Source organism: Lobosporangium transversale, assembly GCF_002105155.1.
Source record: "Lobosporangium transversale strain NRRL 3116 chromosome Unknown BCR41scaffold_9, whole genome shotgun sequence".
Classification (NCBI taxonomy): Eukaryota; Fungi; Mortierellomycota; class Mortierellomycetes; order Mortierellales; family Mortierellaceae; genus Lobosporangium; species Lobosporangium transversale.
This window is the reverse complement of record NW_019028987.1, coordinates 695,878-712,529: the sequence shown is the minus strand read 5'-3', so window position 1 is coordinate 712,529 and position 16,652 is coordinate 695,878. Positions and strand designations below refer to the sequence as shown.

The 16,652-nt window shown below is 43.4% G+C and overlaps 5 protein-coding genes across 5 annotated transcripts; 3 read left to right on the top strand and 2 right to left on the bottom strand.

The window, feature by feature from the left end:
- Positions 1 to 2,108: 2,108 nt before the first annotated feature.
- Positions 2,109 to 4,271, top strand: BCR41DRAFT_368972 (hypothetical protein; the record flags this gene model as incomplete). The annotated part of the gene is made up of 1 exon (XM_022026423.1): positions 2,109 to 4,271. The coding sequence occupies one exon, from the start codon at positions 2,109 to 2,111 to the stop codon at positions 4,269 to 4,271; it is 2,163 nt and encodes a 720-aa protein (XP_021883678.1).
- Positions 4,272 to 5,227: 956 nt separating this feature from the next.
- BCR41DRAFT_368971 (hypothetical protein) lies at positions 5,228 to 6,127 on the bottom strand (the record flags this gene model as incomplete). The annotated part of the gene is made up of 4 exons (XM_022026422.1): positions 5,228 to 5,485; positions 5,610 to 5,713; positions 5,834 to 5,927; positions 6,038 to 6,127. The coding sequence occupies 4 exons, from the start codon at positions 6,125 to 6,127 to the stop codon at positions 5,228 to 5,230; spliced, it is 546 nt and encodes a 181-aa protein (XP_021883677.1).
- Positions 6,128 to 6,254: 127 nt separating this feature from the next.
- BCR41DRAFT_349320 (centromere protein Chl4/mis15/CENP-N) lies at positions 6,255 to 7,926 on the top strand. Its single transcript, XM_022023448.1, has 5 exons — positions 6,255 to 6,661; positions 6,753 to 6,832; positions 6,939 to 7,115; positions 7,216 to 7,396; positions 7,499 to 7,926. The coding sequence occupies exons 1-5, from the start codon at positions 6,271 to 6,273 to the stop codon at positions 7,882 to 7,884; spliced, it is 1,215 nt and encodes a 404-aa protein (XP_021883676.1). The 5' UTR covers positions 6,255 to 6,270; the 3' UTR covers positions 7,885 to 7,926.
- Positions 7,927 to 8,014: 88 nt separating this feature from the next.
- BCR41DRAFT_349319 (hypothetical protein) lies at positions 8,015 to 13,977 on the top strand. The gene is made up of 5 exons (XM_022023447.1): positions 8,015 to 8,825; positions 8,930 to 9,585; positions 9,698 to 9,875; positions 9,970 to 11,210; positions 11,285 to 13,977. The coding sequence occupies exons 1-5, from the start codon at positions 8,131 to 8,133 to the stop codon at positions 13,603 to 13,605; spliced, it is 5,091 nt and encodes a 1,696-aa protein (XP_021883675.1). The 5' UTR covers positions 8,015 to 8,130; the 3' UTR covers positions 13,606 to 13,977.
- BCR41DRAFT_349318 (hypothetical protein) lies at positions 13,768 to 16,557 on the bottom strand. Its single transcript, XM_022023446.1, has 4 exons — positions 14,866 to 16,557; positions 14,619 to 14,748; positions 14,200 to 14,498; positions 13,768 to 13,986 (listed from the first exon to the last, which is right to left on the bottom strand). Exons 1-4 carry the CDS (start codon positions 16,497 to 16,499, stop codon positions 13,851 to 13,853), a joined length of 2,199 nt encoding a protein of 732 aa, XP_021883674.1. The 5' UTR covers positions 16,500 to 16,557; the 3' UTR covers positions 13,768 to 13,850.
- Positions 16,558 to 16,652: the final 95 nt, after the last annotated feature.

Below are 16,652 nucleotides of genomic sequence, written 5' to 3'. Positions count from 1 at the left end.
ATTATCGAACGATCCTGACATATTAATGCGCCTTGTGAAAATGTTGTGGCATTGGCAGTCAGACCTTGATCCGATCGTGGAAGGATATACCCAAGCTTGGAACTTGGGCCCCTTAAAGAGTGGAGGAGCTTAATGCATTTTACCGCTTTGCATACGCATCTTAAACCTAAATAGCAACCATCCATACACGATAATGATAGCTAAAAAAAATTCCGGGAACGAAGCTCTACCCTAGACAAATCGGCAGTACTTCTTCTAAACGGCTTAGTAATGTTGCTATGGTCTGCGCTATGATTTGCACTATGGTCTGAGGCAGCATATTCAGAGCTGCTGGACTATACAAAGTATGGAGCAAGCGCTGCATGTGGATTCATGCTGTCTCTCTTTGTGGCAGCGGTCCTCATATCGTCGAAGCGAAGACCTAAATGCATTAATAGAACTAAATAAAAAGGTTCATTTTGATTTAGGGTGCTTGTTTGCGAACATTCACGCAGAGAGACAGATAGGGAGGTGGATAGAAAAGAGAAAAGGAGTTGGGTTGTCGTTATCATTTGACTTTATCACTGTGTCCCAGTGATTCTCATCGCCTATTGAAACTGTGCGATGAAAAAGCATCACTATCAAAGCAAACAAACAAACTAATAACAATGGTAATGTAAAGTATTAGTGATGAATTCGAGTAGAGGAGTGGGAGACAATTAGACAAACGTCGTTCGTTTTCTTTCTTTCTTTTTGTCACGAACACACAAATACACACATAAAACAGTCGCCGTACTTCATGAGATGAAATGGGATCGACATCTTCTTGTATAAAACTGAATACCCTCTAATTCTTCTTTTCTGTTATTGTTTTACACTTACACCCACGGTTGACTTTCGTTAGACTCCTGAAGACGCGCTTGTTAGCAATGACCAAGTTGATCAAAGGGTTCATCTCTAGAATAGGTTACAATTTCATTTGAGCAATTGCTCAGGCACAGAGCAAACAGGATAGCATTTATTATCGTTATTACTGGTATCATACTTTACGTTTAGCACAACTGGTAAAGCGGGAGCATCCAAAGAGATACATGTACGCTCATCTGCAATGTCACACATACGCACAAAGAACTGGTCACTCATACGACTCATGCTTCAATATCTTCAATAAGCACTCATACACAGCCAGTATGATATAAAAACATAGCCACTAGCTCGGCAAATGAGCCAACACCATGGTATGCTCCATATTGAAACGGTATTGCCTCCCACACTTTGTCTACTTGTGAAAAAAATAAAAATAAAAATAAGAAAAACAACAGATGTCTCTCGGTAAGCTCGCACTACAAAACCATATGTATACTGTTGCTAATGTACTTCTTGTTTGCACACAATCCCTATTCATCCGAATTAAAGATCTCGGTGCCGATTCAGTTCTCCAAAAAAAAAAAAAAAAAAAAAAAAAAAATTCTTGATACAAAAGAGTTAAGTATTTCATACACGTGCACCAGGCTGCAATGAACCTCCTGTAAAAATATGATATGTAGACACGTATTATATTTCCTATGAATCACTAATACGCATTCCCGCGACTTACAACTGTCATATGCTCTTCTCTTGAAGCATGCAACCATGCCAATCGGTAACTTCATCATTCTTCATTATTTATGTTGCACCTCCTTGTTGTATTTTTAGGCCACATTAGGAAATGCAATTTTTGAAAGAAGCTCAAGGCAATGTTTTCTTGGTATGACTTGCACAATGGCAGCCAGTTTAGATAATGCGCTTCTATTTCTCAATGATGAATAGTCAAACTTTTTTTTTTTTTTTTTTTTTTTTTTCGTGCGTGTAGGCTGTGGCTGTCACAGCGATGGATATTAACGTGAAGCTTAATATTTGCCTCTTTCGCCTCGATATAGTTGATGGCACCATGCCGTATGCCATGGATTCGGAAAGGCCATTGATACCAAAAATGAGGATATTTGTATCAAACATGTTGTGTAACAAAAAAAAGCGCCCCCTCTTGACATTTTCCTTTCGTTGTGTCTTAATGTGGTCAATTTTGTCCGAGATTTCTCACACCATTTTTTGTGTCATGCTCTCCTTCAGCATAACCATTCCATTGCTACATGACTAAACATTGGGCAGGTAGACGCACTGTCCCCTTGTCTTCTGCCTCCACATATCAAGCTTCCGCCTCTTCGACCATCCTTATTCCTTTTTATTTTTCTTTGATTTTCTTCTCTCTCCTCCTTGTCTTTATCGACATTCCTCTCCCACCCCTTTCCATCCTTATTTCAGACAGCAACTACATATTCACACATACACCATATATCAGCGTCATTATGGCCACGTTTCACTCGCTTAATCCGCCCATGGGCACACACCTCAGGCGACAGGCGCCAGATATGCTCTCTGTTGAGCTCGAGTTATTACTTCCACAAGGCTACTTTCTTCCCGCGGAGGACATCCAGGCAGAGGTGTGGACAAACGTTTTGCACAAACTGAACCCCGATGGACCTGCAGTCTGGTCCGCTATCCCTATGAAGCTGTCGCACGTAATCCCTGGAACCAGCATTGCCGTCTTTGCAGCAAGATTTCAGCCGACAGGCCGAGGTGATTTTGGACTGACTGCGCGTTGGAAGTCACATAAAGATGTAACCAACTGGCAGTGGGTGCCTGCTGCAGAGGCGGAAGACACAGCCAATAGTAACAATTCCACGCTCGAAGGAAACAAGGATGTTTCTATTACTGTGCGAGTGCCACGCAATATTTCAAAGACTAGCTCTTGGACCATGGGTCCACAATCCGTCATGGTCTTTGGTCAGGATGGGCCCCGTGTCGAGGGCTATAACGCAGGAGGAGCAAGTGTCGGAGGCCCAGGTTTATATCTGGGCAACCACGCTGCCGCAACTCGTGCGAGGATTTCCGGATATGATTCCGTTTTATCGCTTGTGGGAGATATATTGGACTTTGATGAAAAGATCCCTGAGACTGACAAGGAGCTCAACAAGATCGCATGGATAGAGCAAGCCACGGCAAACACTCAACGTAAACGCTATTCTTCACTTTCTAGGTCGTCCTCGATCACTCCCTTGGGCACTTTGCCTTCTTTAGACTCGCATATGCCAGAAGAATATGGCTATCAGCCGTATCCATTAAAAGATACTTCGAGGCGTTCATCCGTACATGAGTTTATGCTCAACCACGAGCCTGGCTCCACCTCAGATGATCTCCTGCCCCTCGTTGTGGATATACCCGAGGAGCCAGAGCGCCTTACACACAGAAACTCGGTAACAGACATGATGGTCAAGCTTCCATCATCCATTAAGCAATCAAACCGTTCATTGACCTCCGTTGACCCGCCTAATCCCCTGGATAACATCAGACAGAATCAAGAGCAAGAAGCTGCTCCCGCCGATGCAGCCTTGACAGTTGCGGCTCCTAATATCGGTACAAAGCAAGCCGATGCTTCAGAAAACGTTGCAAACGCTCCAGCCTCACAAGAGAAATATACTCAGCAGTCAGCTTCAAGGAGCAGGAAGGCGAAAAAATCCTCCGGAAAAAACCAAGAGCAGCCAGGTTCGAACACACTATCACTTGAGCATCCATCTCCCACCATTGAGTCTCTCGAAATAACAACTGCGCCTGATGCAAACGCTCTTCCCCCGATAGCCTCTGCCAGAATTGGCGTCAATGGTAATAGCATGGCAGGCACGGCAGAGACAAGCGACTCGACCCATCCTCATACATTGTCACCTACCGCAACACAAGGAGGCAACACCTCTACTACACCAGCTTCTATCGATACGGCTCCCTCTTCGCTCAACGATAGCAACCCGCCTTCAAGTGCTAAAGTCATTTCGGGCCTTTCCAAGCAATTTTGGGAAAGCCAACCCTCGCGCCCATCCTCAGGATCAAATGGCAGCTTTGCGAATGGTCAGGAAAGACAAGCAAAGTGGCCTTTTCAGCACAAAGTCCTTACGATGTCTCCAGGCGCGCACAATGTGATTTCCGATGCAGTTCTGAAGGAGGCCGTTGAATTTCTGAGGAAGGAGATTGCGCAGGGCAAGAAAGTGTTGGTGCACTGCAGAGATGGTAACGGACGAAGTGGCAGCGTTGTGGTTGCATATATCGCCTCACAGATGCAGATCTATGCTAAAAGGGCAGGGCATAAGGACTCTGAAATAGAATCTTACTATGATGCGTCTTTGAAGGAAGTTTGGAAGTGGAAATGTGATGTATATCCACACAAAGGGCTGAAGCAAAGCATCGAGAGGATCCAATGGTGAATAGCAAACATCTTTCATTCCTCTTAAGCGGCAACATCAGCAATCAAGCGATAACCTTTATCATTTAAAACTCTGCTGTAATTCTAAATAATAAAACGGCAAAATCTCTAGGAAGCAGCGACGTAAAAACAAATTGTTCATTTATAGCTAAGCTAGTGCACTTGATAATGACAAGTCCAAGATGAAAGTCTCGTCTTTATTTGTGTTTTCTCTTTAATTGGCAATGATTCCCAATGCAATTAGTATAGGAGGTCTGGGGGCGATCGTGAATCTGATGGTGACACTACTGATGGGCCGGAATGATTGTATTGCTGCTGCTGGTGTCGCCAGTTCTGTCTAATATCTGGATCAAGCCTATATTCCCCATCCTTCTGCAAACGCTCGAGTTTTCGGACGCTAGCAGCAGCTTTAGTGTTCTCAAGTTGTTCTTTGAGCACTTCAATCTCATTGAGAGCATTCCTTACCGCCTGTTCTGAAGCCAGGACACTCTTTGTAAGCAACTATAAGTGATAAGTAAGAAAAGTCAGCATTAGAATTACCTGCACATAAAAAAAAAAAAAAAAAAAAAATAGCCCACCTTGGTTGTCTCAAAAGAATCTCTGAACATTGCTTCATGTCCATCTACTAAAGTTATTGTTGGAACGCTTCTGATCGTATTCATCATTCCATAACTGGAAGAGAATCTACAGATTATATACTATCAGTAAGAATACCCCACTTGGAAGCAAGTTCTGTCTTTTAACAACGTTTGTTTGTTTTAGTTACCCCGAAATCCCTGTCGCAAGGTTTGACTGAAAAGATTGATAATCCTCTTGCGGACTCTCAATCATGTTGGATATGTGCGCTGGTATCACCTTGAATGGACTAAACAGAAGATCAAACGCAGAGTCGCGTTAGTAAAGATATGGATTGCTTCGGAATAATCCTGCGAACCTCGGCATTTTTTTCCCTTCAACTCACGCTGTGCCATCCTCGATAGACCAAAAGGTGTAATCATAGTCATGTGTCGATCGGTTTTCGTTGGTCTTGGCAGTAAAGAGCGCAAATATGACTATGAATAACTGATCGTCCGATGGCGCAAATGGATTCGAAGGTTGGAGCGAAGCCCGTTTCTTTTCTAAATACATTTTCAGGTTGAGTGCTACAGCCTTATCACGTAAAGAAAGTTCATGTGTTTCTGTTCGCCTGTACTTAAGATAGCCAAGGATCGAAAGCTATCGTTTTCATATAAGAAATTACTCTAATCAGCGATGCCGTGTCAAAAGTAACTGTTAAGGACTACCAAGGCCATACGCGGCAAGGAATAAACTGATCTAGGACTATGTCTAGATTGTTTACATTCGATGGGATATTGTACTGCTCTAGAACTTGTTCGTTGATCGATCCTGAATGTCCATAAAACTTTGGCAAGGTGGGCTCGATTTTATATACACCTTGGACGACTAAATGGTGGTTTGGTAAAGAAGAAAAGGAGTTTTTTTTAGACCACGCTACGTAAAAAAGTGGCTACAAACTGTAAAATATTGATGGCCATGGGTTTAATACTGAAGAGAACACGTTACCAACGGTAGTGTAGACAGTTTTGACGCGCGCATCTGAGGCATCATCGATAACAGAGCGAGTCTTAGAGACGATAGTACCTAGAATAAGCCCTTCCTATTTAAAAGTTGAAAATATGGACACTGAATAGGTCAGGGGTCAAAAAGAGTTTCAAGCCTGCTTTTGCTGATGAAAAGACTTGGGATAGTGGCAGCAATGATGTTTACAAAATCGATTCTAGCATTGGCACATTCAAATAGCAACGTTGAGAGGAGAACACCGTTGAGTTGGATACGGAGAGACGGAGTTGTAACCATAGTAAATATAATATAGAAACTGAATGTTGGTTGTGTTGTCTTGGTTGGAGAAGCGATGCAAAGTCAAGCTCTTTGCATGAAAGTTTAAAGTGGCTGTGAATATCATTAATTCTTTTTTTTCCTAACTCACCATTTAAGAATTCATGGAGAGACGACTTTTTCCAGATTCGTCAGCGCTGAGACATATCACCAACCGCCATTCAAAGGATGCGCTCGTTGACATGGCTCTCCGTTGGATTCACATTCATCCCATTACTCGTCCTCATCGACAACCTGAAAAGGAGTTGTATGTAGACGAAGAAAGCTATGAAAAGAGGGAAATGGAGGATCACGAGTATAAAGCACAGGTCGAAAAACGATATTGGTGGATAAAAGAGAATGGCAACAGAAATACTGTCGTGGATAGGATGTTGAGAGTTGACTGGCGTACAGGACTGAACTCCACGCAAGTAGCTGATTTGGATCTAGCTTATTATTCACAACATGCCAACTTGAAAAACTGGAGAACACTTAGAATGAATTATGGTGACGAGAGTAAGGACAGTGAACGACTATCTCTAAGGAATTACACCGTTAATGACATATTACTGTATTGAATTACGCTAAAATCCTTCGTGTTCTATAGCCACCCTAAGAAAAAGATGGCTTGATCCCTCAAAGATTGAAAGGACACTTTCGCACCACCTTGCGCCTTTTCTGAAGCATGTAAGACGTTTAATCTATTGAAGCACCTTAACCCAACATTAAAGAGATAAATGGCTCGCTATTAAGTACTTATCGCGACGTGTTGTATCCATTTACTGGGTAATAGCATGTTCAAGTATTACAAGACAAAGAAAAGGTTTGGATCAGATTAAGCATCCATGACGGGTTGGCACCTCATACACTACCGCCTCCAACAGCCGTTATATACTTGATCTGGTTTATAAACTCGAAGTATCTTTTGTGCGGGACATTTAAAGCGGAATGGAGGGATTTCGTGATGCAGGTAAGAATTTGCAATGTCAACAGGTAAAAGATCATAGTCATGATAGGTACCGTTCCAACTAACCAGCATATGCAACGTGTCTGTATCCACTGACTGATAGGCAATATTACGGTTATTTAAAGCGGCTGAAATTGAAGAGTGGCCACTGGCAAGCAAGTCTCCAACGTCCCTTCAAGAGCTTTTGTTGCATAAAGATTCTCAGGGACCACATAGCCGGTACCGACTTGGTCAGCTGGATAATAACCCACTAGCGAACATCCCAAAGAAACGAAGACTAGAGGGTACTATTGAGTATTCGGGAAATGCGAATGTGGCGCTCTCTTTCCAAAATTGACTAATATTTCATCCCTAACAAATAATGGCATCCATGGCATCTTCTACAGATCCACTAGATAGATATACGAACGGATTGAGGGATATCTGTACTGAAGATCCAACCAAAATAATAGCACGTGATCGATCCATAGTCAGTGATTTTGGTCCTAATGCGCAACCTAGTCTTCATAGAGTGGATCTACAGCTTAATCTGCCATACACAAACAAAAGTAAAGACTTCGGACTTGGACGCTCGACAAAATTGCCATTTCCGATCAAAGTGGTCCTTGAAGGTGGCAATGTGATCGAGGGAATCAAGTCTCTAATACCTCTTGGTGTGGCACAAAACCCCATACCAAAGTTTCTAGCAGAATTACATTCGATGGCAAGTAACCGCCTAACTATAAACATGGATGAGGAAGGAGAGTCATTGCAACAAATATCACCAGGCTAAAAAACTAAATATTGCGATATCTGGCAATAAAATGGATGCGACGCCATTGTACATATTTGTTTAGGCATGTGGCAACAAGACAGTCCTGAGTGGATGAATACCTTTGCCCCCTTTTTTAGTGTGATTATCCTTTTTTTTCATGCTCCTCTAAATTCCTTATTCACATCCTCTTTCCTTTCATAATTCATTTTTTCACCAAGGCTACTTCTCATTCTCTCTCTCTCTCTCTCTCTCTCTCTCTCTCGCATGGAGCATGCTCAATTCACCAGCCAAAACCCAAATAATTCCTTTACCATCAATACATCTGAACAGACATCTTTTCAACAGCTAGACATATTAGAAAACTCATACAGCAATGCATCAATGGCAATAATGAACTCAGAGTCCGTAAATTCCTTAGACAATACTTTGACTGAACCTTCAAATACTTCAGCAATGCAACAGCCGGAACTAGCGTCGTCGCCGGTATCAATTCGCCCAATACAGTTGCCTCGCAATGCAGTCGGTGCTCGTAATGACGGTGAGGATAGGTCAAGAGCCAGAGCAAATACGGGGGAGCAAAATATCTCACCAGCGTTGGCGCCCAGATCTTTCTCAGAATCACAACAAGCGCGGCAAATGAATGAGTATTCGCCTACGCCTGCACGATCACTTGCCCAAGTGCTTCATTCTGCTGAAGAAGCAGAGAATACTAGAACTGATATCGGACAATGCGGATACGGCGAAGCTGACCGTGGTCAATTGAGTACATCTGGAGTACAATTTCAGACTCAGAACGATAATCCTAGTCGCCGTGGGCACCCTGAATCAGGTATTGGTTCGACAGGATGGATGGGTACCAGTATACCGGAGAGCCGCTTCAGTGGATTTGAGGTTGTTTATGACGACGGTGTCCGCAAGCAGAGAACGTTTAGTCTAACAACACAGGTTGATGATGAAGAGTATGTCTACAATAATGAATTTTTCTACCAGCTGAATCTTTCTGCGAAATTTGGAGAGTTTAACTCGTGCTTCATGTCTTTCTGAAAAACAAAATCGCGATTAGGGAGAGCAGTAGTGAGAACGATAGTGGTAGCGCATCTGAGAGCAGCCCGCTACTCAATTATCAGCAAACGGGGCCGTATTCGCGAAAATACACGGGCCATCAGCAAGGTGATGGCGGAAGAAGGCCTGTACATGGACTCGAGCATGCACAAGGCGATCCAGTCTCTTCTTGGCCTTACTCTGACTCACTCAATGACCGTCATCATTCATCTTCGTCTGGATATAACAACTACCCTTTCAAGTGCTTATTCAACAGCATCCTAGCCGTTTGGCTCTACATCACACAATTCACACTATCAATTCCAAATCGACGTATCCTCAAGGCATCCTTAGCGTATCTTTTTGCGTGTCTTATTTCATTCACTCCATTCTTTCTGCCATACATCGGGGTTTCAGGTCATTTGGCTGCGACATCAGCAGTGTTTTTCAATCCTGCAAAAACCTTGGGACGAATGGTGGATGCTGTCGTAGCTGGACTCTGTGCGATCGGATTTGGTTTTCTTGTCTCTATCGCCAGCATGGCTAGTGCAGTTTGGTTCAACAATAGGAGCCTTTATATCTGGGGTCATGTAGTCACTGTCGTCATCTTTGGTGGAGGGTCTACGTTCATCATTGCGTATGCAAAGGCGTACTACAATCGGCCTACGGTAAACGTAGGTAAGTTAGATATCCATATGCAACGATTATTCGAATGGCTTGCTCAAATATCTTCACATTGGTCTCATTAATTTATCATTTCCAACTTGTTCCTCTTGACGTCTAATCGTAGCTTGTACTCTGTCTCATATCATAATCCTTGTGACACTGACAAAGGAAGGTGCTCTTACTTTGATGGAGTTTAACATGACTCGAGTTCTCGCTATAACGACATCGATGCTTCTGGGAGTCTTTATTTCAACAGCGATCAGCATTATACTTTGGCCCGAAAGTGCACACGAGAAACTCCGGTTAGTTATTGAGTTGACTGTAAATGTGATAGACCTGCTGGATGTTATCAAATAAGAGCCTAATATATATATCTGCTCTTTATAACCGTTTCAGACAAGATATGGGCAAGTCTTTAAGCTCGTTTAGGCTTTTATTAAAGCTGTTGACCAAGACATTCCTCCTAGAAGATGATACAACGCCTTTTGGTTCTGAATCAGTGCAAAAAATGATAGAGTCGCAAGTCAAATCCTTTTCAGCGCTTGCGAAATCACTAGAGGAAGCACAGCTGGAGGACCCTGGAAAAGACATTAAAAAGTACGAGGACTGTGTCAAGTCCCTGAACACCTTAGCTCAGTATTTAAATGGTCTTCGGAGCTCGTGCGGCCTACAATATGACATGCTCAAGAAAGATGAGCAGCGCAAGGATGGTAGAACGTCGGTACATCCCAGCTCTAGCAGTACTGATATTAACGCCGCTTTCATTAGGCCTCAGGGTGAAGGGGAACACGGACTTGGGGTGGGAGGGCACATGTCGTCATTTAGTCTTATTGGGAGCTTGAGCCTAGACCAGGATCAGAGCGCAAGTGCGGATCTGATCGAGTTCTTGGATCACGTTGGCAAGCCAATGAAATCTCTCGCTCTTACATGCAAATTGACTACTAAGCACCTTCAAGATATTTTCACCGACGCTGATGTGAGTCGCGTATCTTCAGCTGTGCCGTCTCGATCTCGCTCAAGGACCATTCAGTCTCATTTGAACCAACATGGCTATGACAGCGCAGAAGCACACTCAGACTCTGCTTTTGAGGGTGGAAACAATTCACTTCATCCCGAACTTTCACGCCGATACTTTAAAAACAACCCAAGTCTCCAACTTATGCGATGTAATCTCGCGAAAGCGCTGGATATCTTTGAGGCGGCTAACTCAAAAGCACTAAAGCGTTTCTATACTCACCATTATAGACGACACTCAGTCACCATGAGAAGATCTAATGGAATGACTAAGCCCATGAGCGAGCCATCATTGCAGGGGCTTATGGCTAGCAGCAGAGCGGAAGCAGAATCGACTCCTCAGCCAAATGCAATGGGTGATTTTGTGATGGAGAAGGCACCTGTTGGCGAACAGATTTTTTTGGTGTATTTTTTCGTATTCAATCTTATGGAATTTTCCAGGGAACTCTCCCATCTTGTGAGCTGCGTGGAGAGATTGGTGGGTGGTGATGATGGTTTGCCGCTGTGGATTGAGAGAAATAGGCAGAGTTTGTGGCGTCGGATCTGGTTTCAGCTCACAGGCTATCCAAGGCGATTGCGACAGCAACCCACGAATAGGACCATTATCAATGATGCTACTTATGGTAAGAATATATCTAGAGAGCCGTAAATATCCAAGATGCATGCAATGACTAAAGTGACTGAACTTATCAAACAGATCCTGAGATAGGTTTGAATTCACCACCCAGCAACCAGAGCGCACGATTAATACATGAGCCTGCGGTACATGGTACTCCTGACTATCAGCAACATGGTGTCTATGACTCTATTGGCTTTCGTAGACGGCGCAAACAAAGACTGTTTCCAAAGCCCAATATCCACAACAAGGCAAACACACTTCAAACGCCTGTACCTTCAACATTTTCACAGCGTTGGTCGACTCGACTATGGAAGTTTCTGCATCTTTTTCGATCCTTTCAGATCAAGTATGCTGTCAAGGCAGCTATTAGTGCTACAATTATCTTAATACCAGCATTTGTTGACTGGACTAGGCCATATTTTGTCCAATACCGAGGCGAGTGGGCCTTAATCTCGATGCTTATAGTAATGGTGCCAACTGTAGGCGGCACCAACATAGTAGCGCTATACAGGATATTGGGTACGCTCGTAGGATGCTGCGTGGGCGTCGTCGTGTATTTGATCTTCCCTGCGCATGAGATCATGCTCCCAGTTTGCTGTTTTTTCTTTGCGCTGCCCAATTTTTATCTTGTGCTCTGTTCAAGTTACCCGAGAATTGGACAAGTAACGCTATTGGCTTTCAACCTGGTGCTTATCCAGACATACAATCGTAGAAATGGCGATGGTACTGTCCCTCCTGACGATGATGATGACGATGTTCTTTCTGGTGGCCACTTTTCGTTCTCTAAGTTCAGGAGCGTACCTGAAGCGCCGAAGCCTGAAATCCCTGATGATCCATCGCACGTTTCCACAGTTTGGACCATTGCCTTTCACCGTGCGGTGGCTGTCAGCATAGGAGTCATCATTGGTGTTTTAGTGACCAGCTATGTGTGGCCATATGAAGCGCGTGTAGAACTTCGTAAAGGACTAAGCGACCTGTTACTGAACATTAGTTGGCTGTATAACCGCCTGGTTTCTGTATATTCGATCAATCTCGATCGCGTCAGCATCATACCGACCGAAGGCCCCCACCAGAAGGATCAGTCAAAGTTTCGAGAGCTCGCCAGAAGATCAACTTTCCAGGAAATGTTCCAAACCTCTAATCAAGGGCAAGAAACCGCGCTTGTTGAGTCAGGCGAGATGCATATTGAAAAGATGAATAAGGAGTTCATGGCGATCGAACTTTCACTGCAACTGCAGCTCTTGGGACTGTACGCTCTGTTGGAGGAGACGCCGAATGAACCGCGTCTTAAGGGAAAGTTCCCCGTCGACACTTATAAGAACATGCTGGGAAGTTGCCAAAACATCCTGGATCGGTTCCTATCAATGCGCCTTGTCATTACCAAGGATGAATGGGTTGAGAGCGCAAGACGAGATTTTATCATCCCTGTGAACAGAGAACGACGAGAAATGGTCGGTAATGTGCTCCTGTATTTCTATACGATTGCATCGGCATTGCGACTCAAGACACCCCTGCCACCCTACCTTCCTCCGGCGAATAACGCTCGTTTAAGGTTGATCCAAAAGATTAGACAACTACCTGTGGTTCAGAAAAAGGTGGTTATGGCAGAAGATATCGATGAACGCTATATCTTTTACTACGCCTATGCCCTTGTCATGGAAGATATCATCCGTGAGCTGGAACGGCTTGGTCGCTGGTCCCAAGATCTATTCGGCGTAATTACGCCAGCCGCTGAGTTCGAAGCATGGTTCACGGATACGGGAGAAGCGCCACCTGCATTGCCACCTTCATATCTACCATCCTCTGCCACAAGAGAAGCACCCCTTTCACCTTACCGTGATGTCGATCAACCATACCAGTACCCAACGGTGGAATCGTATGAGCGAGCTGCAGCATCGTCACAAGCACGACATGTTCGCTCATTACCTCAATGCCAGAGCGGCGTTGCCAATTCTAGTATACCCCATCGCCATCCTGATGAGACAAGCGGAGTCATTGATTCTGAAGCACAGATTATCTCTGATTACCGCTCTCTTCAAAATTCAATCAACGAGCGTGATCACATATTTAATTTTGATCCTCAAGACCCTTTTCGAGATCAGCCAGTGGGGCCAGAATACAGAGTTACTAACCCTGGCCAGGGATTAGAAGCCATGATACCAGTGTTACATTCCCAAAGCGGCAGCAGTACTCCGTTGAGCTCCATAGCATCAACATTGCATGCCCAACAAATACAACAAGCAGCTAACAAGGGGGATCGAGTTAGCCATGATCTTAGGGCCTCGATTTCGCATGCTGCTAGTCAGTATGGCACGATCTCTAAACCTTCAGGAGAAAGTGGTGGAAACATGGTCGGAACGCGTCAAAAGAAGGTGGACACGAGCTCGTCTCAGTCATAATCATCTCGAGGTACAAGTCTCGTATGCGACGTAAAGGTCGCGCTAACTAACAGCAAATACTAGCTCCACTAACAGATCCTAAACATCGCTAACATTTTTCTCTGCTTCGCGTCTGGCAAGTGAACAAAGCATTAGTCAATTATAACATAGCAATATGACACTACTGTTTATTCCTCTACCCAAATAAGACATAATAGATCTATTACCATTACTACTCTAGTGCTACTAAAAGTATCAGACAATGGTCAAACAAGGGGTTTGAGAATCTTCTCCATCTCATACAACTCAAGCAAGTCTGGGTGACGAGAATTGACCCCATAATGGTCCCTGTAAAGTGTTATTGCAATCTGCACCTGCTTCATCGCTTCCTTGACTTGCATACTAAGGCATGGTAAAGAAAAAGGTGTCAGTCATAAGACACTTTTCATTTTCACATAGAAGATGCATATTGAAACACATTAGCCGTGCTCCATTCTCGATTATATGGCATTAGTTATGGACCCTGATTATGAATTTTGAGTGGTTCGATCTATAATCGATTATGAACATGGCTGCTATGGATGAATAACAAATGGATAGGTTTTTTTAACTTACTTGTTGAATAAAAGCCCTGCAAGTTTGAGTGTTTCCTGAGCAACTTCGATTGAGTTGTGTGCAAAGTGGACAACAACTGCTTTAAGTGCTTTTTTGCACCATCCAATTGACTTGTCTAAATCTCCTTTTTGCGCATACATCATAGCTAATTGATCGCAAGTATTGCCGTATAAAATGTAAGTGTCAACAAACATCTCGGACTGCACGCTCTCCAAAGTTTCGAGAAGTGCCAAGCGCTTGGATGGGATCAAAGACGGATCCTGAGTCTCTGTAAGAAGACGCTTAATCGCTTGTAGCATCTAAAGTACACCAAAAAAAAAAAAAAAAAAAAAAAAAAAAAGGAAGATGAGCAAGATAGATAAAATAAACACTTATACAAAACGAACTACAGGTTTAGGCATTTCGCTCAGCACATGTACTTTTTGTCGCTTCTTGATGTCGATCGGTGAACTACAAGTTGGACACCTTTTGTCCGTCTCGGTCATAGGTTGACATTCGTACCTATTCTTTTGACACAAATAAACCTTTTTCAAATCTGATTCTGCATCTCTACGCGGTTTTATATGATATATAATCAATAATTAATTGAACAGTATTTAACACAACAATTATAGAAGCATTTATACGTGGCTTTTTTTTTTTTTTTTCCTCACATCGTAAACTTACTGGTCATCACAAGCAGAACAATCGCATTCAAATAAATACGACTGTCGCAGATATTCCTTCCTCTCTTTGGTACTCATTCTTCCTGCCTGCGGCCCGTATGAAATCTTTATGAACACAGGAAGGTCAGAGTCGACTCTTAAGGCCTTACTTGTGATAACATTGATTAAACGGGGATCAGGCTCTTTGAAATCATCCTTAAGCCCTCCACCAACGCTCTTGTCTTGCAAAAGCTTTCCGTCTTTACCGAAAACAACCATGGCATTAGGCGTGCAGCTATGATTGAACATAGATGCCAAAGGATATAGAGCTGATCCAATAGTATATTCATTTCTCTCCGTTATATTCTTAGATCGATCCATAGAAGTCAGAAAATGAGCCTTGATGGCAAATGAGTTAAACTTTACAAGGGCCTGAAGATACGCCAACTCCACTGCTAAGTCCTCTGGAAGATCAATAAGCCATTGAAGGTAGTATCCTGTCATTAGGAACGCCAATTTTGTTACACGGTTGAGACGACCAAAATTGTGACAGAGCTGTGAAGGTAAGATATCGGATCCATTGGTATTTATGGAGCGTGGCGAATAGCAAAGTGAATTATTACTCATGTCAAGGCTGCTGCCGTCAGTATCGAGAGAAAGGTCTGCAACGGTATTTATGAGAGAAAATGCAGGGTCAGAGGTCGTGGGTGCTGGGGTTAATAGATCCAACAAAGAAGCCGTAATAAAGATGCCATGACGAACGTTTTGCCACAAAATCCTTAGAGCTAATCTAGTCAGTTGACTGTGTCCCATCAGTTGAGCTGAATACCCACATTCGTATCCATGCCATGCTCGCCATGCGCTTTGTAAACAACTCTGACTGCAAAAACGAGCTACCCCATCAGACTGCGGTATCTTTTGGTCTGTAAATCTTCCTTGGGATGTTGATGATGACAAAGAACTCCTATTGAATGTTATTTCGGCTGAACTCGCATTGGATCTAACCTTGGGACATGAAGGACATGCCACGACCTCACTATCCTTTGGCAGGCGTCTTAGACATTCTTCACAGAGTCTATCTTTCCAAACTTTTTCTATGACACTTGCATATGGCATCTCGTCATGCTCAAAGATATAGGTCCCTGATTCTACCCTTCTTCTTCCGTGTGCCTCAAGTCGATTACTATCGTTGCTCTTCCTGTCTATCTCCACAGCATGCCCATGTAGCTCTGAAAACCCCACCTTGAACCGTGGATCGAGACGTGTCCGGCCGTCAATTGGTGGAATTCCTGATAGTGTCACTGGTGTTGTTCTGACAGTGGCTGTTGTGGTTGTAGATGTTGTTGTCATAGCGACTACATTGGATATTGACTGTATATCTGGTAATGGATCAAAGCCTGCTGCTATTATTCTATCTATGATTGCTGCTCTATTAGGCATAGTACATGGTGGCATGAAGGCTTCTTTGATAGAGGCGATATCCAGAGTGGGCAGTGCCATAAGGTCTAACAACTTTTCATGGTTATAGCAATCGAGAACAGGCTTCTCAATGATAGTCTCAAGCGTCAAGGATCCTTCCTTGCATGCCGCTGTCAATTGAGCATGCACATAATCTTGAATGATGTCATTCTCATGGCTGACTGACGTTGTTGTCATTGGTGAGTTCAACACTCTGAATCAATTTTTTAATATCCCTTTTCAAGATGAGTTCAAAAAATAAATAAATAAATAAAATGAAATAATGCAAAACATAGTAAAATATAATGATTGAGTGAGATAAAAGAACAGGTTGGACCATGTGTCCACCCT

Coding starts and splice junctions, on each gene's coding strand:
- BCR41DRAFT_349320 (XM_022023448.1), top strand. CDS start 6,271: ATGGAGAGACGACTTTTTCCAGATTCGTCAGCGCTGAGACATATCACC. Junction 6,833..6,938: donor TTGCGCCTTTTCTGAAGCAT/GTAAGACGTTTA, acceptor ACTGGGTAATAG/CATGTTCAAGTATTACAAGA. Junction 7,397..7,498: donor AAAGAAACGAAGACTAGAGG/GTACTATTGAGT, acceptor CATCTTCTACAG/ATCCACTAGATAGATATACG.
- BCR41DRAFT_349319 (XM_022023447.1), top strand. CDS start 8,131: ATGGAGCATGCTCAATTCACCAGCCAAAACCCAAATAATTCCTTTACC. Junction 9,586..9,697: donor TCGGCCTACGGTAAACGTAG/GTAAGTTAGATA, acceptor GTCTAATCGTAG/CTTGTACTCTGTCTCATATC. Junction 11,211..11,284: donor TATCAATGATGCTACTTATG/GTAAGAATATAT, acceptor CTTATCAAACAG/ATCCTGAGATAGGTTTGAAT.
- BCR41DRAFT_349318 (XM_022023446.1), bottom strand. CDS start 16,499: ATGACAACAACGTCAGTCAGCCATGAGAATGACATCATTCAAGATTAT. Junction 14,749..14,865: donor TGTTCTGCTTGTGATGACCA/GTAAGTTTACGA, acceptor AAAACCGCGTAG/AGATGCAGAATCAGATTTGA. Junction 14,499..14,618: donor ACATCAAGAAGCGACAAAAA/GTACATGTGCTG, acceptor GGTGTACTTTAG/ATGCTACAAGCGATTAAGCG.